Here is a 25,925-nt window from a genome sequence, read left to right on the forward strand (position 1 = left end):
GGAGAATTACATTATGGCATGAATTCATAAATTCAAGCTACATCTTCCTTGCAGTTTACTTCCTGTGGCATTCTGTATCTCCTGTTTGTACCTCAAACCTTACTGTAGCACTTAACTTGTAAATGGAAGAAGATGCAGAAACTGTGGAGAGTATTTAAATTAGAACAAAGCATTATGATCATAATATCAACCACAACACATGTAATTGCATTATAGTCTTCAAAAGCACTGTAATAAGGAAAAAAAATGAGACAATATATTGTCAATATAATAATATATTTAATAATATTGTATTGTCAATATAATTGACAATGCAATAGAATGTAACCTTGCCTTTGACAGGTGCATTACATGTACTGCCAGTAGATTTATGGCTTTCTCTCTAGTCTTCATTCCAGCAACCTTTGTCAGCTTGACACACCTGTACATTTTGAACTGACCTGCAAGATAAGGAGATGAGTTTCTTCTCAGATTCTAAAGAGATAACTTGTGCATCAAGTGCAAGAGCTGTTAAGGCACCTACAGTATTCCTGGAAAGGATGGGGTATTATAGTAAAAGAAAAGTCAAGAACTACAATAGGCATTTGGTGTGTGTCCATATATGAAACTATTTGCTGGCACCTACCAATCCATAGAGTAACAGCCTGCAGAAGGAAATCCAAGTCAGTGCCCTGCTCTGCAAATCTTGGAAATCATTGGGAGTCCTAGAATTGGAATAGATGTATTTTATATGTACTGGACGAGAATAATAGCAAAGATATAGAGACAAAGAGGCTCATACAGAAATCAAAAAGCTTTCTTATGTGCTGAATATCCCACTAGCAGAAAAGGCAATTTGGTTTGTGACTCAAGCACTATGCTCAAAATCAGACTTTGCTCCATCTCTGTGATCTAAAAGTGGGTTATTCCAATGATTTGCTTGTCTCTGTTTTTCCTCCTTAGGGAATTAACAAAAATCAACTTTCCTTTGCAAATATTTGAATTTAAAACTGAAAAGTAGCATTCAAGCATATTATTAAAATAATCTGATGAACTAAGAATGGTCACATTATTTTAGGAAGTCTATAAATGTTCATCGTTACTATAACCCATTATTGTCATACACAAGAATAACATTTATAAACAGCTTATATCCAAGAAATCAACTAAGAAAGAATTAAAGGAAAGACATGGTGGACTCTTCTTCACAGAAACTTAGAGGGCACAAAATGACTAATAAATGTTTTTTTCCATACAGCAAGTACCATTGGCTACTATATTTACATTTTAACACTTACAACATGTTTTAAAGTATTACTTACAACTCCTGTGCAGTTTGTCTTAAAGCTTTTATTAAACAGACACTTAGAGAAGTTATTTTTTCCTAAGGTAATTACAGATGACATTCAAATAAAGTATCAAAATAAATACTTTGCCTGGTAGAAAAAAAAAATTAATAAAGAATTAAAAATAAAATAATTGTACCTTCCTACAGCCAGGAAATACATCAAAAAAGAGTATCTCCTTTGAAGCTGTAAAACTTGCTTAAAAATCAATGAAAAAAGTAACTTACTGAAGAATAACAATAATTCCTTCAAAGAAAAGTGGTGATTGAAATGGAATGTATTTTTTAGGAATTTCCTTGTGTTCATCTTACAACAGATTAGTAATGAGTAGATGAATTGTTTTTTTCAGAAGAACTCATATATATAAGCATGATTTTAGAAAGTTCACACGCAACAGATTGTGGTAAGAATTTGTAAATTTTATTATCATTTCATTCCACCCAACTGCACATAAAGAAATCATTCAAATTATGAATAAAGCATACCGGAATGTTGATTTTTAGCACTTTTTTCCCCTACATTCTCCTTTGTAAGACTAAAGAACTGATTTTTAAAGGGCTTATATGGGAAATTTAAGTATAAAACTTTATTATTTTCATAGAATACACAATACTTGAACATTTTTAAAGTATTCAGTGTTTCTTAAATACTGTGGAGTTGATAAACAGTCATAAATTTAACACAGGTTCCCTCTAATTAAAAAAAGAGGTTCTCAAAATAAATCAACAATTCCCTAGTGCACTTATAAAGAGAAAAGATCAAAAGCAGGAACTGGTATCTTTCCTTCCAGTGTTAATTAGTAATTAAAAATCTTAGCTTCATTAGTACCTACTCTGAAATGTTTTGATTTTTTTTTTCTTTTTTTTGGTGGGGAATGAAGATGTTATACAGACAAATCCTGCAACAAAAGTCATAAAAATTAACCAGTTTTGAAACTGCTTGCCTTCATTACAGTTAAAAAAGGATATGAAACTGTATTATTCTCTTTTAAATACACATTTTCCTTGTAAGACTCAGCTTTCAGTTGGTCTGGAGTTGCATGTAGCTGCATGTATTGCATAACTCTACTGGCCAAGTAACACCCTTCCTCTATAACAGTTCAGATATGTCTGATAATTTTAAGTAGAAATAAAAATATTAGCATAATTTTTTTGGCGTCATACAGAAGCTGACAGCTCCTACTATGTGGTTCAACTGCAAGTCCTAAAGAAGAATTTCCTGTACTTGGGCAAGAGGGACAGGATGGGCCTTGCCACTGTTTCAAAACCAAGTAGATTAAACGAATGTCCCTGTATGGATTTCAAGTGTCTTCCATTTGCAATTTGCTTGATGTCTCCAATCCTGATTCCATTCTCACAGCTCGATATTTCCTGCATACAATGTAATCAGCAGGATAGCAGTAAACCCAGTTAGCAAACCAGCATTCTGAATGAGGAAGAACGTCAGATCCGTCTTTCTTCCGGTCACTTTCTCCCGCAGCATATCGTTCATCTCTGGGAACTGAAAAAAGGGATATTTTTAGGTAAGTATTGCCATCTTGTGGTAGCATGCTTAATTTAAAGCATTAAGAACTGAAACATATTGCTACTCTGGACTGAATATTAGAACTAACAGGGGGTGAAGTCAGTCACAGGAAAATATCACCCTAATTACCCTGAAAAACCACTCCACCAAGGATGGTAAAATGAAACAGTGTTTTGTTCCTCTCTACTGTGGTTTCATCTGGCTGTGTTTCATGCAAGTTTTCCCTTTTTGATTCTAGCAGCCCCCTAGGTTCCAATTGTTGGTCCATGTGTTGCTAGGAGTAGCTGCCCTTGTATTGCTAAATGTTTTGTTTCTTTCTTCACTGCTATAAAGAGAAATCCTTGTTTGGGAAACATAAGATTAAGATTCTTCTGCTTCATCTAAAGGAAAATGAAGTGAAGATGAAAACATGGACAGCCCCTCAGAAATCAGAAACCTTTCACATGTGGAAGGTCTGGTGGGCTTGTTAGGCCAAGCAAGGAAGAAGAGGAAGACGACAGGTGCAAAACTGGTGGTAACAGATGCAACATGACACTACAGTGCCCTGAAGGGATTCTTCATTCCATAATATACATCTTAATGGTTAACACAAGAGCAAAGGGTGACTGATCCGCTGCTAACTGCAGAAACAAAGATACTGCCTCTGGAGCTAGTGGAGGTAATGGCAGAAGATCACAGGTATGAAGTTTCTTTCATGGGATGATTCAGGGTGTGTGTTTGCCGCAGGTTAAATCAAATACAGTGGCTTTTGAGAAATAAGCCTTAAAGTAGTCTTCTGTTCTGCTGAGAATAGTATAACCAGAATACAGTGAAGACAGTTTATCTCAGCCCTAGTTAGGAAGCCTTCAGGCTGGGTAACTCAGAAACTGTATCTTACTTTGATCTCACAACACAAAAACAGCAATTGAAGGTAATGCAATTCTTGAGGAACAGGCTAAGGTTAGCGGGAAGAGCCCAAAGCTTCCCAGAAATGGCTCCAGAGCTCCGTCACACTCTTGCACAACAGGGAAAAACCAGATTAACTTCATGCCATACAGCAAGGCTCATTTGTGCACACACCTCAGCATACATTCCCACTTGCCCACAGCCTCCCCACTCAGTGATCCTATTGGCAGAGGTTGGACTATGCCAATACTGGCAGAAAAAAGAACAGCAAAAAGAAAAGGAGGAAGGCATGACATTCCAGTTAATCCTACCTGCTTCTGGACAAGCAAACCAGAACTGTGGGAAAATCGTAAGAAAGTAGAAAGCCAGATCTCTGTACAGAGCACTTCAATACCCTATTTCAGACTTTTCAGGGGGAAGAAAAATTCAGATAGGTAACTGATACAATCCAAAAACCTATAAAAAGAAAGAGAGGAGGGCACAGGGAGAGAAACAGATCGAGAGGAACAGAGAGAACAGAGCAACAGATACAAAGAAAAGAATGTTACCTACGTTGATGGATTTAATAACAAACTTGAGTCATTATAAATTTATGCCATGAATTTTACAAATCAGAGTTCAGTGCATTCCTATTCATTATATGAGTAAAGCTAAACAAAAAGCATTAGCAATTAAGGCACTGCAAGCTTATAAAATAAACTACTTTTGTTTATAACTCTAACAACATATTAAATCCTTATACTATAGGATTTAATAAACTAAACTATACTATAACAGTATTTAATGAAACAGTCACTATAAATATAAGACAGTTCCTAAATGACCATGGAACCAAACTGGGGTCTCAAATCTTTTCAGATTCAGGCCTCACTCTTCCAGTTCTGCATTCAAATGAATTCTCATGTGGCAGATGTAAACACCTTTGCACCTGTTGCACCTGTTCTTACAACACTGAATTAAAGATAATAAAACTTAAAACTCTTGAAAGATCTCTCTTGTTTTGGGACAAAACATCATTGTAAGAGGAAATTATTGAATATTGCTAAATGCCTATGAATCCAGATTTTGTTTTCCCAATGTCTAAATACAATCTGGATTTTAGCACAATTTCTTTTCCTTATATCTTCTAGCATACTTTGAAAAATAAATGGTAGACAGATTATTGTGAATAGAACTCAGTATAATTTTTTGTCAGAACCAAGAAAATGAGGCTGGCACTCTTTGATTTGAACCAGGATAGAATTTAAATCAAGTTTTTCATTATCACTGTGGTTACACAACACCTTTTATTCAACTCAAAACTTAATATTTAACTTCATTCTGTTTATTTTTTTTTTGCTTTTCCTTCACGACATGGTTTAAATAGACAAACAAACCTTTTAAAATAATAAGGTGAAATACTGTGACACTTTAAAATGCTGAAACAAAGTGTTTATACACTTTTTACTCTTTGATTAAACCAGGCCAAATTCATGAAAGGCTTGTCTCTGTCTGAAACCCCTTTTCAATAATAATATGATGAGATGAAAGGCTTTAGTGTTTCATGAATAAACATAACTTGTTATGGATAGGTGAGGCTTTATAAAGCCATACCTGTTGGTAACAATAACTATTTGTGCACCTCCATTAAGGGTTTAAGTTATGAAATTCTATTATTATTATTATTATTATTATTATTATTATTATTATTATTGGTCACTGGCATGAGAAGGAGAAAATACTAAGTTCTACTGGAGAGATTTAGTGGAGTATATGAGGTTTTTTTCAGAGAAATAAATAACTGAAAATGAAATTATATCTCACCATATCTGCCAGAGAGATGTACAGGAACATTCCACCGGCTATAGCAAAGATGATGTTAGGGGCAAAGTTGTTGCCTACTAATATTCCAAAGGCCAACCCAACGTAACAGGAACATGCAGATAGGAAATTGAAAAACAGAGCCTGCCGAGTACTCATTCCTGCATTAAGCAAGATGACAAAATCCCCTAAAAGGATAAAAAAAGAGAAAACCATCTTCAGAAAATGATATTGTGGTTATTTTGTGATGTCAAAGGAAGCCTGAAGAAAAGACATTATTTGTATACACATTATAACCCTGTGCTGTTTTTCTTTGTTGAAATAGGTGATAAGGATTTCCCTTCAATACTAAGGAAACTGAAATAGTCTAAACAAATAGTGATGCAAGATTGAGCTAAGAGCACAGGAACACACAACCACCTATGATGATTTTTTGGGTTTAAAATTAATTAATACAACACTGTATGCACCATATATAAACAGGATAATTAGTACCTGTCCAATATATGCTCCCAGCATCCGCCCACCTGCACTTGGGAACTTCCTGTGCCAGATGTGTGTTTTGGCGCTTGGTAACTTTTTGATGAATATTTTTTCTATTAATTTGTCTAAACTTTCTTTCAACCTCTGCCAACTTTATGCCAACACAACCACCTACAACAGTGATTTTCACAGCAAACAACATGTGCAATAAAGTTCCTTACCCAGTTCATGAGGAAACTCTTCACACAAGATGGCTATGGAGGTACTGAGCCCTTGAAGCAGAGACAAAGTGAAAGAAGCCCCAATAGCCAAGCCATCTATGAAATTATGTACTGCATCACTCAGTGTCACCATCCAAGCAACGGTCCCAATCTTTGACAGTGGACGCCCCTTAAGACACTTGCATAAGCTGCTTTGAGTGGCTTCTTCCTGAAAAAAAAATTAGAATAAAACAATTACACAAAGCACTGAATAAAGAAGCCAATGAATCACGCTTCTGCCTTTAAATGAATGCCAAATATAAACTCAAGCACCGCTGCATATAGAGACCAAATTGCTTTGTCCAAGAAGCAAATGACACAGCAAAAGCACCAAATGTTTTCTGTTTCAACAAGGTGACATGCATGACCCAGTCGCTCTTCTGACTGTGAAGTGTCACCTGGACGCCCTTCAGCTGAGACAGGAAGCAATTCAGGTCACAGTGGTCTGAATGTCTCTTTGGAGTCTCTGTCAGATAAAGACCGTCCCAAGCCTCCTCTGCCACCTCTTTATAAGCATGTACAGTCAGAAGGATCTGATCTCAGTGACTGGTAGCATCTGTATTTAAAACAACTGGCACCACGTCATGGTCTCAGAGACACACTCAGCTATCACAGTAACAGAATTCTATCTATGTGATATATATGATGTGTCTATACTGTAGAATGTGTCTCCAGTATAGACACATTCAGATATTCGATAAGGTTTATTTCTAATTTTGGGCAATGATAGTCAAGTCCAGCTGTTCAAATTAGTTTCTACAAAGTGAATGTTTAATAAAAACAGTGGTGGCTAATTTTGACTGCACAATTAAAGGCTCAGAGCATGAAATCAACAGGCTAATATAAAACTGCAGTGCACATACCCTCCAGGGATCTCACTAATTCTCGCCAGAAGTGGAAGTAATTTATACATGTGGTGCCATGAAATAATGAAAAACCTGAACACACAGAGAAGGAACTGCCATTTTAACTGCGAGCACAAACTAAGCTCCCCTAAAAGTTCCTGGTGACCCATTTGATGAATTTCTATACACACATACTGTGTTTACAGAATATTTGCAGGCATTATAGTATTTCCCCCATTAAAAAAAATTATTTATATAGCATTAACTAGTGCTTACTTACTGAAATATATAAGCAATAATATATGTGTGCCTACACACATACACAGCACAGAATCACAGATTAGTTAAGTTTGCAAGAGACCAGAGTAGCTCATCTGGTCCAACATCCCTCCTCAAGCACATGGCACAGGATTGCATCCAGGCAGTTCTTGGATGTTTCCAATGAGAAGGACTCCACAATCTCTCTGGGCAATCTGTTCCAGTGCTCGGTCACCTGCACAGTAAAAAAGTTCTTCCTCATGCTCAGCTGGAACTTCCTGTGCATCAGTTTCTGCCTGTTGTCTCTTGTCCTGTTGCTGGGCATCACTGAGCAGAGCCTGGCTCCATCCCCTTGACACCCTCCCTTCAGATACTCACAGACATTGATGAGTTTCCTTCTCTGTTGTCTCTTCTCGAGGCTGAACAGACCCAGCTCTCTCAGCCTTTCCCCCTAAGAGATGCTCCAGTCCCCTCATCACCCTTGTGGCCTCTGCTGGACCCACCCCAGGAGCTCCATGTCCCTTTTGGGCTGAGAAGCCCAGAACTGGACACAGCACTCCAGATGTGCCTCACCAGGGCTGAGCAGAGGGGCAGGATCACATCCCTCAACCAGCTGGCAATGCTCTTCCCAATGCACCCCAGGATGCCAATGGCCTTCTTGGCCACAAGGACACCGCAGGCTCATGGACAGTTTATTCTCCACCAGAAGTACAAACTCAGGTCTTTCCCTGCAGAGCTGCTTTCCAACAGATCAGCCCCCAACCTCTGCTGGTGCCTGGGGTTATTCCTTCCCAGATGCAGGACCCTGCATTTGCCTCTGCTGGATTTCAGGAGGTTCTGCTCTGCCCATCTCCCCACCTGTCAAGGCCCTTCTGAAGGGCTGCACAGCACTGCAGGGTACTGGCCACGCCTCACAGATTTGTGTTGTCAGTGAACTGTTGGGGAGGTAAGTTCACCAAGTCCTTGATGAATAGGTTAAACAATATAGGGCCCAATACTGGACCTTGGGGGACACCACTAGTGAGAGGCCTCCATTTACACCCTGACCTACCATTCAGCCAGTTCTCAAATAGACCTCACTGTCCACTCATCCATTCCACACTTCCTCAGTTTGCCTGTGAGGATGTTGTAAGAGACACTGTCTAAAGCATTGTTTAAAAGTGAAGGCAGGGAATATCAACTGCTTTCCCCTCAACCACACACATCTCCACTTTTTGAAGAAGAAGGATATAGAGGAACATCTCCTCTAGGAGATGGTCAAAGAGTATTCCAAGAAATTGTCTTTAATTATTAAGAACAACATTGCAAATTGGTTTAGTTTTGCCATATGCAAAAGCTACCAGGCAAACTGATTTTTTAACTTCAAGGAAATAAAATGATCAATAAATCCTTGCAAAATCTTTAAGGACAGAGCTATAAGGTCTGTCGCGTGATTTGCTCACAGGACTGTTACCTGACTACATTCCTGTATTTAGGAGCTGCCCTGGGACAGGACAAAAGTTCAGGTCAGGAATTTCTGAATCAGGTGCCTATTGCACTGCCTGGAACTCACAGATAATAAAGCCTTGGTTGAGTAGTGCCAAAACCACCACAAAGCAGCCCCTATTCAGTCCACAGGAAGTTCTGGAATTACACTTTTATGATGCAAAAATGAGCAATGGTATCAAAAAGTAGGGAGTTTCCCTGCTGATTCAAGCACATAGGTTTTAGATTTGTACTACACACTTGCCTTTAGTTTTTGAAGGCTTTCCTCTCAACATTTCCTCAAACAGAAGTAGTGCCAATCATTTTTTTGAGATTATTAATTTGTACCTGTACTATTTCTGCTTGAGATAGGATCACTTACAAGTAATAGATCTCTCTCTTAATCCATGAAGACAAGCCGAAAGCCTTTGTAAAGAAGTATTACAAAGCAAACAACACAGAATACATAAGTATAAGAAAACCCAAATACAATTAGCAAAGCTCTTCCACCAATTCATCCAGCTTCCTGAGGTAAAAGATCTGTTCTCTACTTTTTCTGTTCCCTTGTGATCATCCTTCAAGTTGACTACAAACTGGAGGAAGCATTGTTTTGTAGATCATCCCGATTTCTGCCTAAAGCACATCATCTTTCTTGCACATGTTTCTAGTTTCACTGAAGAAACAGAGTTTGATCTAATGCACAAATTTTCATTTAAAATAATTCACCCGTTTTTTCCACCAAAAAGAACATTTTAAGCAATTACAATTAATTTAGGGTACCAGTATAGATTTACTTCTAAAAATTACTTTATTGATCCAAACTTCCAAAATGTAGAAACAACTGCAGTTTATAAACTAGGAATCAGTTTCTGAGACACTTATGTTTTCTATCTATATCTATAAATATATGGCTATCTGCCATTTACATTTACTGTGTTGCTCTGAAGTATCATAATTCTTACATGTAATCCATTTTAAATAATGTCTTGATAACATCTCTAAATTATATAAAGTACAGTGAAATTGCTTTTCTGGATTTACATTCTGAACTTTACTAGATCATGTATCCAGTAGAAGTAGATGAACGAGTAATACATATTCTTCATGTTTAAGCTAAAGCAGACTACTGACAAAATACCCCACAAACACATAGGATTCCAAAGCAGAGAATTAGCAATGTCTGTCTCCTCTGGACTATTTCCATTTTGTCATGGTAGTTTAGCAGACATCAAAAGAGATACCAGCTAAGGAGCTCTGTAATACCCAGCTGGACTAACAGGTTTAATTTTTATTAAGTATTAGTGCAGTTCTACATCATTTTTATCTCCACAGTTTATGGTAAACCAAATACATCCTTGGTATTTATTCTCTTCTAAACACAGGGGGCTTTTTAAAAAGTAATGGCCCCTCCTTCATTCCCAAACTTAAGAAATTATACAGAGACTCTCTTATTTTATCCTACAATATCTCAGATTACTATTGCTATTTCCAACACATGTCTGATTCCCTCAGACATGAACAAGACACATCCTCTGGAAGAGCCTGCAGGACCAAGAAGGAATCCTGACACTGCCACCAGGCAATAAATAAAGGCACTGTAAAGTTTTGTTTTACAACTCTAACAATGTGCACTCAAGAGCACAGATGTTTCAGGAATTTGTCTCTGAAATAACTTTCCTTCAAAATTTCTGTTGTCAAGCCATATTTCAATGCATAATAGATATAAACTCTGGGTAGAGCACAAAGGTTTCCAAGATTGCACTTACTGCTGCAAGTGAAAACAGAAAGTAGGTGACTAATTAAACATTTACTCTGACAGTCAATGTCTTCTGGCATTAAAGGAGAGAATATAGCTGGATCCCCATGGCTAAAAATAGTTACCACACCTTGGCACAGTCAGGCTTCAAACTTGCTCTTTAAAGCCTTCATTTTGATTTCTGACTACTCTGTATTTGCCCTCTTTAACAAGCTGTTAATTATGAGGACACATTAAAATTCTCTTGGGTACACATTAGCTTATGCCAAATGGTTTTGTCTTAAATAGTACATTCTTGTAAAGTTGAATGCATCCCTACCCTCCTGTCATTACCCTAACTGCCCCAAAGCACCTTGGCCACATTGGCCCTCCCCTGACCCAGCCCTTTGAACCTCACTGGAGGAGGAGAAGAGCAATGATGGCTTCTTTGTTGCTACACAATATCATAGAACCATTAGGTTGGACCTCTAAGGTCGATTAATCTAATTAACCAAGTCCACCACTAATCCATATCCCTAAGCAGCATCTCTATGCACCTCTTAAATACCTCCAGAGACGGTGATTCCATCACTTCCCTAGGCAATCTGTTCCAGGGCTTGACAACCCTTTCCATGAAGAACTTTTTCCTAGTATCCAATCTAAACCTCCCCTGGCACAATTTGAGGCTGTTTCCTCTTGTCCTGTCACTTAATATTGGAAAGAAGACACTGACCTCCACCTGGTACAACCTCCTTTCAGACAGCTGTAGAGAGTGATAAGGTCCCCCTCAAGCCCCTTTACTCCAGGCTAAACAATACCAGCTCCCTCAGCTGCTCCTCATAGGGCTCATGCTCCAGCTCTTTCACCAGCTTTGTTGCCCTACTTTGGACACACTCCAGCACCTCAAGGTCTTTCTTGTAGTGAGGGACCCAAAACTGAACATAGGATTCGAGGTGCAGCCTCAGCAGTGCCTAGTCCTGCTGGTTGCACTGTTTCTGTCTCTGCAGAGAGTGGAGGCTTCTTTTACTTGTTTTATTAATTTACAAAATAAAACTTATGGGCACTCATAATACTAATTCCCTCCTGGTGCCCATGTAATTTTAATAATTAAGTATGTTTCTTCTAGTTTTTAAGACGTTCAGTATCCACCACACTTCATGACATTTCTAGGGTAAGGACAAGTACAATTTTGGTGTTTTAAACTGTGTGCATCAAATGCCCTGTGAGCCTGCAGTGTCAATGCAGAACTCCCAAATTTTCTCCTGGTTGTTAGGGACTGCCTCTGACTTGCTCTCCTGCTTGTTCCTCTCTGCTACCCACAACTAACTTAACTGGCTAATAAAAATGGATGGCAAACCAAAACTCTCTACTATGAAAAAAGTCTGCCTTAAGACATCTGAAATTTTTTTCTATGTGTTTTTGGTTTTTTTTAATAAGGCACAGCAATGCTCCTCCATGCACAGTACTGCTCCTCTCTACACATGGAAAAATACTAAAGAAGCACAATACTTTCTCTTCCTTACTTCTATTTTCTTCTCAAACAGAAGGAAGTTGTATTTGCAGTATGAAAACAAACACACAGAAATACAGAGAACAAATCTGAAAGATAATAATACTTAAACCAGGAGAAGTGGCTTCTGTCTCAACATATCACCTCTGTGATTCCCACAGTATCCAAATACACTGTGTTATCACAAGCAGTGCTCACAATATACTGCCTGAAAGTTACTGTACTAGTTTTTCTCTTTAATCATTGATTCGGTAGAATCAGGTTCTCAAACTTAATGGCTTTATGCATCCAGGAACAAAACATGGATCATTTTGTATGATCAACTTTATCACAAAAGCAAAACACACCATTGCTCTTTAAGCAAAACAACAACAAAACGAAAATTAATCAAATTAAATACAAATTCAAATCTGATCAGATACATCTTTCCGTCCAACCCACTCCAACACTGATATAACATAGCCCTTCCTGTTGGCTACAATTTGAGTGCATCATTCAGCTTTTTCAAGCTTGCCCCAAAACCCTGTATTTTTTTCATAGGATTCAACCAAATTATAAACTGTAAGTCTACAAAAACTTGACAAAAGTAATAAAAATACATATTAACTCTTCTCTCAGATATGCTTATATAATTGGCAGGGAAAAAATAAGTAAATAGACACAATTTTCATACCTGTGCTGAGACCACACTGATGCTGTCAAAACCAAGATTTCCATTGCTCTCTATGACAGCTGAATTTACATAACATGTGCCCCCATTGCTGGATGATTGTGGTTTGGGAGAGTTAGTCTTATCCTGAGAATGATTCTCTTCTCCATTTTCAAAGTAATTGTGGCCAGTCTAGGTGACAAATAAACAAGTAGGTAGCTAATTAAAACAAAAGCAAAATAGCAATATAAGAAAATAAAGACAAAAAGGAAAAAATGGGTGGGAGATCATATTCATGCTGACTTGCTTTCAACACCAAGTGATTGCTGAAATGAGCAGCAATGACCATTTAATTTTTTTAATTAACTCTAAATGTATCTAAGTTCCTAACCTATCTCTTACTTTAAGCTAATCAGAAAACATGGGAGACTTTTCATTTTTATACCTTTATGCAGAACCCCCCAAGCCAACCTGACCAAAAGTGATCAACATTTGCTGGTTATTCATGGTTGCTTGTCAAATAGAGTTCATTAGCCTTTGTCTGCTTACATAATTAAAGACAAACAAATTTATTTTTTCTATTTCTAGTTATTGCAAACAAGAGACAGTTGATCATCATAATTTTCAGTATCAGCACTTTTCAGTGTCAGCAATACTCAAGTGAGCACACAGAAGGCAAGTACTCTGACACAGGGGTAGAAAGCAGAGCCCTGGGAAAAAGGAGACAACTGCACTGCTCACTGAGCAGGTCTGTGTACCAGAGCTTGGGGAAACAGAGTTGAAGTTACTGAAGGACAGAGTCAGGCCCTATCAGTGCAGCTGCACTGTGCAGATGACCAAGAAGGTGTATTTGTCACACTGATTTCTCCTGCCCAAAGAGGAGCTCCACGGGCAGACTTCATTCTCTCCACCTCTTACTTATTTCCATGTTTTTCTGATGCGTTTAGCTATCACAGCAACAACTTGGCTGTGGAAAGCAACTGGAGTATATACCAAAGACAGCAGACCACACTCACATCTGGATTCCATTCCCAGAGCTGCTTGCATCTCCCTCAAAAAAGTGAGATTTCTTCCCCTATTCATATGGGTTTTTAAACAGATATATCAGAACACACAGTAAGACTGAATTCCTCAGATAAAATAGATCCCCACACACATTTTATTAATCTAGCAAGTATTTCACAAAATATGACAGGTACTTTAAGGCAAGGCTCATTCAGTTAGTGACAGGTTTCATTACCTTGTTATAGAGCTTTAGTATCACTTTAAGAATCCTTTCCACAAAGAAGAGAATATAGAATCCACCAAACACAGCAACAGCTTTCTCAACATAGTTATCTACTTTCGGGTCAAACCCAAATGCCTAACAGTGAAGAAAAAAGCAATGTAAATTAGTCCGTAATCTTAGTACATTTCCAGAAAAACAAACAAACATCACACTGCACAGATACCCCTCTATTACAAAAACTGTCTCTATACCAACCATCGGTTTCCATGAGCAGAAATTGTAAAAGATTCTGATCTCATTACATTTTTTAAACTTGGGACAAAATGTTAACAGCGTAGCCTATTAAAGTTCACTACAACTTTATCCAGTGTATTTCTCTTTTTGTTTAGAGACAGAATAGCTCTTGGTCCTTCCCAATGAACAACAATACATAGATCTTGAGAAACTAGTATGCAAACCAAATAATGCTTACCTCTGGAATGAGCTGGAAAATTGCATTAGAAAAGAGAGTACCAATGGCCAAGCCCACAAAGTAAGTTAAAACCTTGGGGAAATATGACTTCTTTAAGAGAGGAGTTAAAATCAATCCCAGAAGTGATGCCAAGTTAATGATAGACACAGCCAGGAACCCAAATCCCCAAACTGTGAATAAACAAAGAGAAATACAAAATATTTTAGTATAACATCCACTTCAGTCTGCTTGTGATTTCTCTAATGGTTAAATTGTCATGGAACTGGTAAAAGAGTTGTTCCTTGGTTGAAATTAAAACTCACAAATACAAAATTCTTAAAATGCATAGGCAGTTAAGATGCATATCTGCAGAAAGGAAATATGAAAACACTTTCTGGGACAACCATATTAAATATGGAAACGATGGTAGTAGAATATATGGGCTGGCCTATCTGCTGCTATATAAATGAGGTCTATCTACTGTCAATGAAGAGTAAAAAATTAAGGCTTAGGCCAATAGTTGAAGCAGCTATAGCATAGAGAAAGACAAAACTTCTTACTAGTCCCAGAGTCAGATCCAATTGACATTTACATCTAAGAAACTCCATGACAAAAGTAAGAATTCTGTTACTGTGATAGCTGAGTGTGTTGTCTTGGCTGCACCAGATATAAAAACCCTTCCTGATAAATCACCTTGATGTGATATCTCAGTTCCTAACCCTCCTCCTGTCATTTAAAGAAATTCTGCTGGCTGAAAATGCTGCCCATCACTGTTTATCAACAGGTGAGGTGACAGATATCTGATAGTTGAGATAATTATAATAGAGAAATGAAAGTACGTAAAAAAAAGAGGTTCTAGGTTCAAAAACAAGGACATGTGATTTAAGTATGCAATAGCAAAAACCTTCCCTAAGAATCAGTAAATGCAGCAGGGTTCAGCTACATTTTTGTTCATAATTTTGTTTCCTTCACCGTAAGCCTAATCTCAGATATTTAGTGTTCAGGCACCAGGACTCACACAAATCTGTACCATAATTATTCTAGAGCCTGGATTATAGGTTGGAGAGGTGTGGTTGCTGTTGCTCATAAGCACTTACAAAGCTGTGCTTCTATGGATAATTTTTTTTTCTTAGTGACATCTCAAATTCCTATGAGTACGGAGAAAAACTTTAAAAGTTGCACTAAAGAGGTCTACAAGGGTGCCCCAAATGATGCCACAGAACCACGAATTAATCCAAACAGACAGAGAGTTTGTCTTTAAAAATTAACCATAAAAAATAATCAATGCCACTATAATGTTGCCTAGATGAGAACAGTTTCATGTAATCCAGAAAGTTGCATCATAATGAGCTTGTATGCAAGTAGGGAAGTCACCAGAAATTCCTCTCTGCATAGCAGAAACTAACAGATCAGATTATGGTCTGATATTATTTCCTGGAACACAACTGGCAAACACACTAAGCTAAATTCCTCACCTGCAACTGGGATGGCTCTACTCTGTACAATGTCAAAATGTTTTTTATAAAATGAATTTAATATTATGTCAAGAACAGAAAGCATTAGAAACATTCAAAGCATTTGCAGATGTATCAATGCCAATTACAACATTCATTTGCCAATTTTGAGAGAGCTACACAGAGAGAGGGAAAAACACTCAACTAGATATGGGTAGATTCACTAAGCTACACAGATTAATTTTTATTAAACTAAATGACAATTAAGATAGTAACTATATTTTTGAAATCAAATTTATAATAAATGAGTTTCCAGTGCCATCATGGGTCAGAAAACACTGCCTAAAATTGGGATTACTACAGAAGTACAAGAGTCTTTTAGTTTAATGCATGGAGATCTACCCATATTCTACATATGCAAAAATGTACATTTTAAACTGAGTTGAAAAAATTCCAAGACAACCAATGTTGCCAAAGCTCCTACATTAAGGAGCCACAATATCATGTGCCTTAAAATGCTGTCTTAAAATGGTTTTATTAATTAGGACTCCATCCACACTAGTCTTTTCATGAGTCCACACATCTCAGAAAGCTGGGTGGTCTGACTTTATGTACCAGAGCAGGGCACTCAAATGCAGTGTTAATTCTTCCCCTGAGACTGATGGCTTAGTCAATTTTTGCTAACTACTATTACTCTTTCTGTCTCCAAACTGTAGCCCCAATAAAGAGACAGCCAAGAAATCCAAAGGCACAAGAAATCCAAAAAATAAAACTGCAGGAGTGCAAGTAAGATGCCCTCCTTAGAACACTGCTGCCCAACAGTGTTCCTTGTAAGAACAGGCAGGCTCAGGCTCTTCCTTAACCTTGTCCTAGGATGAAGAGGATGTAAGTGCATGAATACCTTTCCAAAGAAGTCAAGCAGAGAACACACTAAGTGTTTGTCTTGGACATGAGGAATGGCACTGCGCAGTTTCAGTTGTTTGATACATCTCTATACACCTCCCTATTATCTTTCAGAGAAGAAAGCAAGGAGAGGACTTGAGTGTGGCCCAAGATCAGATAGGTTAGATCAGAGTTTTACAAATCCCAGGACAAAAGACGTTAACATCTGTTGCCTTCCAACTTCTACTCTGCTTTGGCATCACTTATTTTTTATTCTGAGTAGCTGTTCCTAAAGCTCATTGGCCTGGTTTCTTCTGCACGTCTTGTCCATTAGTCCATTTGGGAAGACAGTCTATTCTTAAGAGAGTGGGGGTCCCTGGGGAGAAAATTCACATGGGCACAGCTGGAAACAGGCATGGAGGATTTTGCTCCATGGGCAGTAATTGAAATCATCTGGGCTTAATGCTACTGACAGATTCACTTTGTGATGGGGTGGGGGGTGTATAAATCAACAGCTGCATTGGGCACTGGGCCTTTCTAGGAATCTCTGTTCAAACAGGTACCACTGTGTGTTTAAAATGCCCTAATCATGGGCCTTGCAGATTTCTTGTGCTGCAGCCAAGGGAGGGGCAGAGAGAAGGCTGCCTTATCTGGCTCTTGGACATTGCTTCTGAGCTGGACATTGCTTCTGAGCTGGCCAGATAAAAGAAAAACAAGAGGCATGGTCTAAGTAGCTTAAGAGGTTAACTGTAGGTCAAGGATTCCATGTTCAACCTACTTAACCAGCATCCCCTCCTGAAAAAAAAAAAAAAAAAAAAAAAAAAAAGACAAAGACAAAGAAAAAGAAAAAGAAAAAAAAAAAAAAGGAGAACAGATCCTACTCTCCAATGCAGATCTTATGGTCTTCTTAGTAATATGCGTCTCCATATCATACAAGCAATCTAGGGCAGTCATGCTAAATTGGTGCCATGGTTTCAGTGATTACTCAATTAGAATTCTAATCTTTCACTGACACAGCAAAACACAGCTATGTTTTAGGAATGACCTCTAATTCTTATTAAAGATGATCACCTATATGAATCAGAATGTTATTATTTCAAAATTTACAAAAAGCGCTTCTGTATCTCTTCTTATGAATACTGACATTAGGCAGTAGTAATCTATCATCTTAACTTTTAACATTAATTCAGCTGATTCCCTTGGAACAGTAAATTCATTTGGAATACTGACTCAAATGAATTACATTTGATCCTTTTTAGTGCAACAAGTGATTTCTTTAATCAGATAAATATTTCCTGTCCAATGCTTTTCACTGCACTGTATAGTTCTGTGCACAATAAATATAGAAACAAGAGTGAGAAAAAGAGGAAGAAAGATTAAGGCTACTTAACCATCTTCCTCCTGGAGGGGTCATCAAAGATGATATGAAAGCAGGAGTAAGAATATGAGTATTTTTCCTCAGTAAACCAGTCACTGGCTTATCTGACAGTCCGCTTGCAAATAACTCCACTCAAATATAGCCCCAGTAATTCTAACTCTACCTGCTTCCATACATGCAGATTCCACCAAGTTTAATTTCCCATTGCAAACCACTTGCACAAACTTCCCTTCTGTACACTCACCTTTTCTTCTATTAACCAGCTATAAGTACGAGTCCTTATGTTTCAAGGCACAAACCATTATCTAAGCAAAACAAGTCAGAAAGGCTCTTCCTTAAGTGGGCAAAATATCCCATAACTTTCTAGTCAGTTCTTTCACCTTTCTTACAACATTTTAAATAGATCACTGTCAAGAGATACCAATTTTGTTTGGATGGTCTGCTGACCTAAAACAGCAGTTTATGTTCCCACTTTGGAATCATATCTTCCCAAACAAGACACTCCTGTTATTTATGGATAAATGCTTACTGTTCCTCTAAAAAAACCCCACTCCAGTCACAGCATTAATGCAATAGTAACTAACCTTGCAAAGAATGTGGTTTAGATGTGTCCACAAACCTTTCCTGATGATCACATGGGTAAAAAATTAGCTGTTGCAAAACTGCAGGACATATTGTAGAGAAGCTGGAATTTGATATGTGACTGTTGTTCGGTATCCCATGCAAAGAAAAGATTTCTTCACTAGTCAAGCACTGAAACCAAAAGGGATTTTGACAACTTAACACATTTGCAAACCAAAAAATAAGACACACAGTGAGAAATCCAAGAATTACAACATGAAAGTACTATAATGCATTTTCAGGAAAGTCTACACAATGTACATTATGCATGAAAATACCGTGATTGCTTGATGTGAAGCAGAAATGATTCAAAGTACTTTAAGTTAGATAAATCACAAAATCACTTTTTTAAGAGACATTTGGAGATATTTTGCCCTGAGAACTTGGACAGTTAAACCTCACAATATATTTGGAAAAATAGCTTCAAAGTACTTAAAACCTAATGTAATTACAAAATAATTAAATTTAAGAGCAGACTAGATACAGTTAAAAATCTCAGTAACAGAGTATACCAGAAAAGGACTGGTAATTCAGTGACAGCTTATTCATGTAAGTGACCACTTGTACTTTACAACAACACTTCTTATTTATCCCCCAAATGAACTCCTTAAAAATGGTCTAAAGCCAAACATTTTTCATCCATCTTATAGCAGTAACTCTTAAGGGCAAACATTGTCTTGTAAAACCATGAGATAAACTCCTGCTTGGGATCTTCACTTTGCCTTTAGTGCAGGACACAACAGTGTCTGATGGGTCAGCAATAAATGTACTCAGCAGTGCTAAAGCAGGCCAGGGGCAAGGCAAGGCTGGTTCCTCTGTTTGTCATTTTCAACCAAAAAGACAAAGTACAAACCACTAAATATCATAAAAGATACATCTACAGAAAAAATTGAGTGTTTTTATGTGAAATGCTCCAAACTGCTGAAAGCTTTCATCTAACACTTTCTGTTCATTTACATTCTTTATTTCCTACAATGATAAGGGAAAGTGTTCTTTTTCTGGGTGTACACAATAGTTTTGTGCAGTCATTGCACAACAAACACATACCAGGGTTGAGTCTCAAGACCAAAAAAAACCCAAATGTTTTCTTCTATTTGAGACATCAATTCCAGCATAACTCTCCCTGTAGCAAATCTCAGTATGATTGCAAGCAGAGAGCACTGGAAGCCTTAGCAAAATAAACACAAATGGTCACTCCCTGCTCTTCTCAGTTTTGCCAGCCTTCTGATTACACAGCACATCTCCAATAATTCAACATTATTATTTATAAGGCAATTAACTCCTAGAGATAAGCCAGAGCAATTGCAAGTAATTTATTTCATCAGAGCTGCTTCCACTCCTGTTAATAAATATTTTTCTTACTGTCCAAAAGGTGAAAGGCATGTGCTCATCACCAGAATGTGACTCTCTTTGATTTGCTTGGAGGAAGAGAATATGCAGACCAATTCATATGACTTTAGCTAAATTACATTCAGGATGCTTCTGTCCTTCCTCTTTAACAAGCCAGTCTAGCAGAGTACTCAGGCACACACTTGAACTTAAACCTAAATGCAAATTTTGTTAAAGGCCATGAGACCCTAAAGAATCAAATATACAGAAGCAAAGTGCATCTAATTTCATCTTTCAATGTCAATGCTAATGTCAAAGAAGTATCATGCATAAAAGAAATAGAACTTATAACAGAAGATGGATTTTTGTTTTAAAACATATTGCTCCATTTAACCTACATGAAAGTAGTGAATAAAAAAATTATCACTGAAGATAGAGTCTTTAACAGGCCAATGCACAAACCACTGGAGCTTTCTAAACTGGCTATATGTCTAATCATTTTATTGTTAACTCTGCATTTTGGAATAATACTAAATACATGGCTAATATGCCCACAGCAAAACAAAGGGAGGAGAGTTGTGGTCTACAGGAATAGTTCCTGTATGGTGCTTATTACCAGCTCATGGAGCCATTTCTGGACATCTGTGGTTAGAAAAATGAGCCAGTAAGAGCTGAGAATTTACACCATAACTATCTCTGGTTAAAGAAATCTCTGGTTAAATAAACAGTTAAAGAAATCTTCTTTAACTATTTCATTCCTAAAATACAGAATAGAGTATTAGCATTTTAAAATACCAATACATTAGTACTAACATTCATTCACAAAAATCCAAGTGATGTTGTAGGTAGGAAAACAGATAATGGAGAGAAACTAAATGAGACACAGCATAAATTAATACACCTGACAATCTTAACTTTGCCTACATACAAACATGGAAGTGAGAAATACCATTATAGAAGAGCTCTTTCATGTGAAATTGAGAAACAACATTGTATTTAATTACTATTATTATTTTGATCAGGGACAAACCCAGAGGATAATGATTCTTATAAATGATGCACTATTATAAGTCACCTCATACTCTCAGTAAACTCCTACATACATCCAAGAGCTAAAAAGCAAGCTTGCATGAGTTCACCAGCACAATTAAAGGATTAATTAAAAGACTGAATCTTTTAGAAGCCTTGGACTGGAGCAAGGCATGTTTTGTACACTGCAAAACTCTGCATTTATCTTTTCAGGATAAATAAATACATTAACACAGCCACACTGCTGTAAAAACATAAGATATTTACTTTGTAAGACTGAAGGACCATGTCATCAGAGAGAAAATTTAGCCTCATGGAACAGGGGACTGAAAATTATGTTCTGACTCACCAAGCCTGCTGGGGTGTCTGTCCCCTGCTGTGCAGCAAGACCTTATCACAGTGATAAGGTGAGAGGATTTCCTGTAATGTGACTGTCACCAAGTGTTAAGTAAACAATTGCAAAAAATATATAACAAAACCCATCATCCCTGAACTGTTAAAAAGTAATTTTAAAAATGCATTCATGAAAACTGGGAAGGACTTGAATCATAGATTTTACACAGTTACAGAATACTGAGACTTAGAAAAAATTAAACTATCAACTAGGTTATTCAAACACATATTTACTTTTATCCAGGTAAGCCCCTCCCAAAAACGATCAAACAATATGAGGTTCCTCTAACTGGAGAAATTAACAAAAAATGCTACAGTAATCACTACCTTTTAAATGCATCAGTCCCTTCTGTGGTCTTCTGCTGTGTTCTTATCATTGCTCTACCTGTTTTATCTGTAGCATTCCACACGTGAAGCACTAGAATACTGAACAGCATCTTGCACTGCAATTTCTAGATGTTGCCAGATTAAATACCAGCCCAACCCACCCCAGGGCTGAGCATGGGTCCCACAATAGCAACAGCAAACAATAAATGCAGTGAATGCCTATTTAACAAAGTGGTTTTTTTTCCCCTGCCTTTTTTGTTTTGGTTTGTTTTTTTTTTTGTTTTTTTTTTTTTTTTTTTTTTGTTTTTTAACTTAGTCTGAGCATGGATAAGGCAAAATAGAGACATACAGCTGTGCCTTCCTCAGCTTACTTGCAAGAAATGAAAGCATCTAATGCTGATGTGGTAACACCTTTGTGTCACTTAGGACAGATAAACACTGGATGATGCAGATGATCATTCTTTCAATAAGCAGCACTCCATGAGAAAGAGTCAGATGAAGCTGCTCAAATGCACTTGTGTGCTTTAGGGATTTCACACACCCCACAACATGGGCAAGGCAGTTGTCCATGCTGGGAGCTGAGAGATGTCCACAAATACTGAAATTAACTGAAAATATTGTAGAAATAAGACACTTAGAGGGTACAACTGCTAAGCCTATTTAGCATCTCACTGGCCAGGCAACATCAGATCATGGTGTTGGATCAAGACCTTAACTCTGTCACTGTTGTCTCCATTCTTTCAAAAGGACAAATTGTAACTAGGGAAAAACTACCCAAAAAATCTTCAAATCAAAGAATATACTAGCCTGGTTCTAGTCTAGCTACTAAACTTACTAGATTTTTTCATCCTTAGATGAAAGGTAATTATATCTGATTACAAATATTAATTTAAAAATTAATTTAATTTTGTCAAAAGGTTTTGTTTAAAAAATAAAATGCATTACATTAAAACACAGTACTCAGGTATACCACCCAGACTGGCATAAATATAGATTTAGGAAAGCCAAAAAAGGAAATAGGAGCATTATTTTAGCACGTACCAATTACATCAAAGCATAAAAAAAAAAGGTGGCATTAACAAGCCTTCTTTCCAATGCCCATTTACCTCCCAGGCATTTTTTGACCAAAAATTTTGAGCATGTCATTTAGTCCTTTGGCACACGTGTATGGCTGCCATACTACAATTAATTCAGTGATAGAAGATCAAGTATGGTTTCATGGTTTTTACATCTTGCTAATGATGTAAAATACAGAGCAAATAACAAGCCATCATCACTATTAGACTGCAATTGCTAATTTTACCCCTATTAGTATAAAATGTGTGGCAATTCCACAGTAAAATGTAAAAAAACCAGCACTGCTCAGTATTTGCGCTTGCTCAATTACCACTTATTTCTCTGACAAGGAGTCTTAGCTTACATATTAAGAAAAGGTGATAACAGAAAAATTGAAGAGCAAAGAAAATATTAAAACAAAATAAAAATAATTATAGAAGTGCATGATGAAAGCAAAAAGAGACCAAAAGCAGAAGAAATTTGTGACAGTTAAATCCAAAATTCCAAAAGGGTGCTCAAAAAATCCAGGGTTTTTTTCCTACATTAAAAAATTTGCGTCTTTACAGACATCATAGGGCACAAGTTACCACAAACACCTACACAAGTATACACTCAAACACTATCACCAAGAAATTAAATCATTTTTTACTCTCCCTTTTCAGGTCAACCTAGTATCAAAGGAAAACAGAAATCAATCCAACTTCTTTTGGCTTACACCCAGACTTTCAATCTTTAAGAAAATGGATTAGCTTATTGTGGATCTTCTCATGACATTATTAGGCTTACCAAAATTGTTGTGAATGAGATATTAAAATTGAACACTAATACTGGGATAACATTACAGAGACTGTTCCTTCCTTCCAGGTGCTGTATGACCTGTCCCTTACAGACCAGCTCTCCACTAAAAATTCCTTCAGGCTTGGGATGAGAGCCTCTCTGAAGAGCAGGGGTGTGTTATCTCGATTCAAAGAAAAGCCTGGGAGTCATCCCACTGGGTCTGGACAGAGAAGTTAAGAACTGAAAGTCTAAGATAAACCTCCTGCCCTCCTATAGTCAGGCACTTCTGCAGCCTGAATGGATTCAGATGCCTTGAAGAAGACCTGGATCACTCTCCACTCACCTCTTCGCTTTCCCCTGCCAAGAATCAGTGGAGCCTCTGATGCCTTCTAACACCCAAACTTGTATTAGGCCACTTTATGTGTGGCATTCTGTCATAACCAGCAGATGCTGAATTATCAACTTGTAAGCACAAAAACTCATGGTGTTTAAAAACAGTCACACAGGATTTAAGTGGTGTGAGTATGCATTTGCATGTGCCACCTGCCCAAAGTCATGGACATACTGACATCTATGAGAGATCAAAATGCACTTGCTTTAATGGTTCAAGCTGATAGAGCAGCCATAAGGCAAATTTTAAGAATGCAAGTAACTCAGTAAAAAAGTAGTTTTCATTTCAAAAATCATTTCAGTATGATAACCTAGATATTATTCAACATGAATATAATTAGAACAGGCCTGTAAAAAAAATTGTTTCAGTTAAACTTCAAGTTACTTATGAGGAACATGCATTGATAGTAATAAGAAAGAGCATTACTTTTTTTCCCCCTTCTGTAGCCTGTGTACGAGAGCTACGTGCTTTTGCAGTCAGAAAACCTGAAGGACTGAAGAATCCACTCATTTCTATGCCCTTTAAAGAAAGCTGCTTTTCATAGCCATACTCAACACTGTAAACTTGTAGTTAGCATGTGTAGCTGAGAATGCTTATATTTATAGCATGCTGAGTTGGAACAGTGACCAGTTTGTGAGACTTGAAAGCAGCGACTCCTGCAAACACTGCTATGCTTATACTGAATACTACATTAATTTCAGGGCAATTAAATCCCAATTAAACCTTTATAAAACAAAGAGAGCTTATTCAAGGTTTGTCTCCTTTGCAGAAAAAGCAGAAGAGCTACTATTCCATATTAAAAAACAATTCTCAAGGTCCCTAGAGCCATCCCTCTTCTCTTTCTTAGGGAGTGGAATCAAACCAGAGAAAACAGTCATTCAGCTTTCCTTTCATTTTTGTGACTTTGTGCCTCTGATTTCTGAGCATATGGAAATTGCCACCAATCTCAAAATTTCCCTACAAGGAAACAAATTCAGTCCAGGACAGTCCGAGTAAGTGAAATTACACAGATTTTAAAAGTAGCAGAGAGATCTGAGTTTCTTATGGTAACATTAAACAGAGTACAAGTGTTTTAAAAAGAAGTAATATTCCAGTGATATCCAGTCATTAAACTAAACATCAATTTAAAAAGCTTTTGGTATAGATTAATCAATGGGCATACACTTTGCATTCAACCTAAATAAAAGACGTGAAAATTTCTGAAGAAGTTTCTTTATACAAGCAGACCTGTTTGTATAATCGAGTTTTTGCTGTCTCATGACAACTACATTTCAACAAGTCCTGAAGATTTGCTTATTCAGCGGTCGGAGGGAAACACTAGCTGGTTCTCATACACTCCTTGCTGTTGGAAGGATGCTATTTAACCGGGAAAAGAGAGAGTTTAAGAGCCGAGCAACGAGGACGGGGAGCCAATCCCGGGGCAGCCCCCGCCGCAGCAGCTCCCTGAGGCACGGCAGCTCCTCCCGCGCCGCAAGGTGCTCTCACCGGCGCACCGGCACCTCTGCCCGCAACCCGAGCCCAGAGCGCCAGCAGACATTCGCTCCCTCCCTCCCTCCTTCCCGGCTTCACCGTGAGGGAACACGAGAGCGGCGAGACTTAAGACACTACGGAGCTGCCCAGACGGCCCGGCGCCCTCGCTCCCGGACGTTTCCAGCCCGGCCGTGGCCGCGGTGCCGGTACCTGGTTGTGGTGCAGGTGGGCGAGCGGCAGCGCCGAGCCCAGGGCGGGCGCGGCGCCCAGGCGCTGCAGCAGCGCGGAGAGCTGCTCCACCGACAGGCTGTGGTCGGCCCCGAAGACGCGCAGCACATCGTCGGCGAAGCTCGACGCGTTGGCCGCTCCCGGGAGCTGCCTCTCCATCCCGACGGGACGCG

At 38.0% G+C, this 25,925-nt stretch overlaps 1 protein-coding gene across 1 annotated transcript; it reads right to left on the reverse strand.

Moving 5' to 3' along the window:
* Positions 1-1,654: 1,654 nt before the first annotated feature.
* SLC39A8 (solute carrier family 39 member 8) lies at positions 1,655-25,911 on the reverse strand. The gene is made up of 8 exons (XM_053975649.1): positions 25,735-25,911; positions 18,716-18,884; positions 14,439-14,608; positions 13,979-14,101; positions 12,763-12,930; positions 6,239-6,446; positions 5,538-5,722; positions 1,655-2,825 (listed from the first exon to the last, which is right to left on the reverse strand). The coding sequence occupies exons 1-8, from the start codon at positions 25,909-25,911 to the stop codon at positions 2,679-2,681; spliced, it is 1,347 nt and encodes a 448-aa protein (XP_053831624.1). The 3' UTR covers positions 1,655-2,678.
* Between the last annotated feature and the right edge of the window lie 14 nt (positions 25,912-25,925).

The sequence above is a fragment of the Vidua macroura genome, chromosome 4 (assembly GCF_024509145.1).
Source record: "Vidua macroura isolate BioBank_ID:100142 chromosome 4, ASM2450914v1, whole genome shotgun sequence".
In the NCBI taxonomy this organism is placed as follows: domain Eukaryota; kingdom Metazoa; phylum Chordata; class Aves; order Passeriformes; family Viduidae; genus Vidua; species Vidua macroura.

Bases quoted from the DNA above. Each gene is read 5' to 3' on its own strand.
- SLC39A8 (XM_053975649.1), bottom strand. From the start codon at position 25,911: ATGGAGAGGCAGCTCCCGGGAGCGGCCAACGCGTCGAGCTTCGCCGAC. The intron at 18,885-25,734 runs GTACCGGCACCG...TTTTGGTTTCAG, and splicing joins CCCACCTGCACCACAACCAG to TGCTTGACTAGTGAAGAAAT. The intron at 14,609-18,715 runs GTTAGTTACTAT...GTTTATTCACAG, and splicing joins TAAACCACATTCTTTGCAAG to TTTGGGGATTTGGGTTCCTG.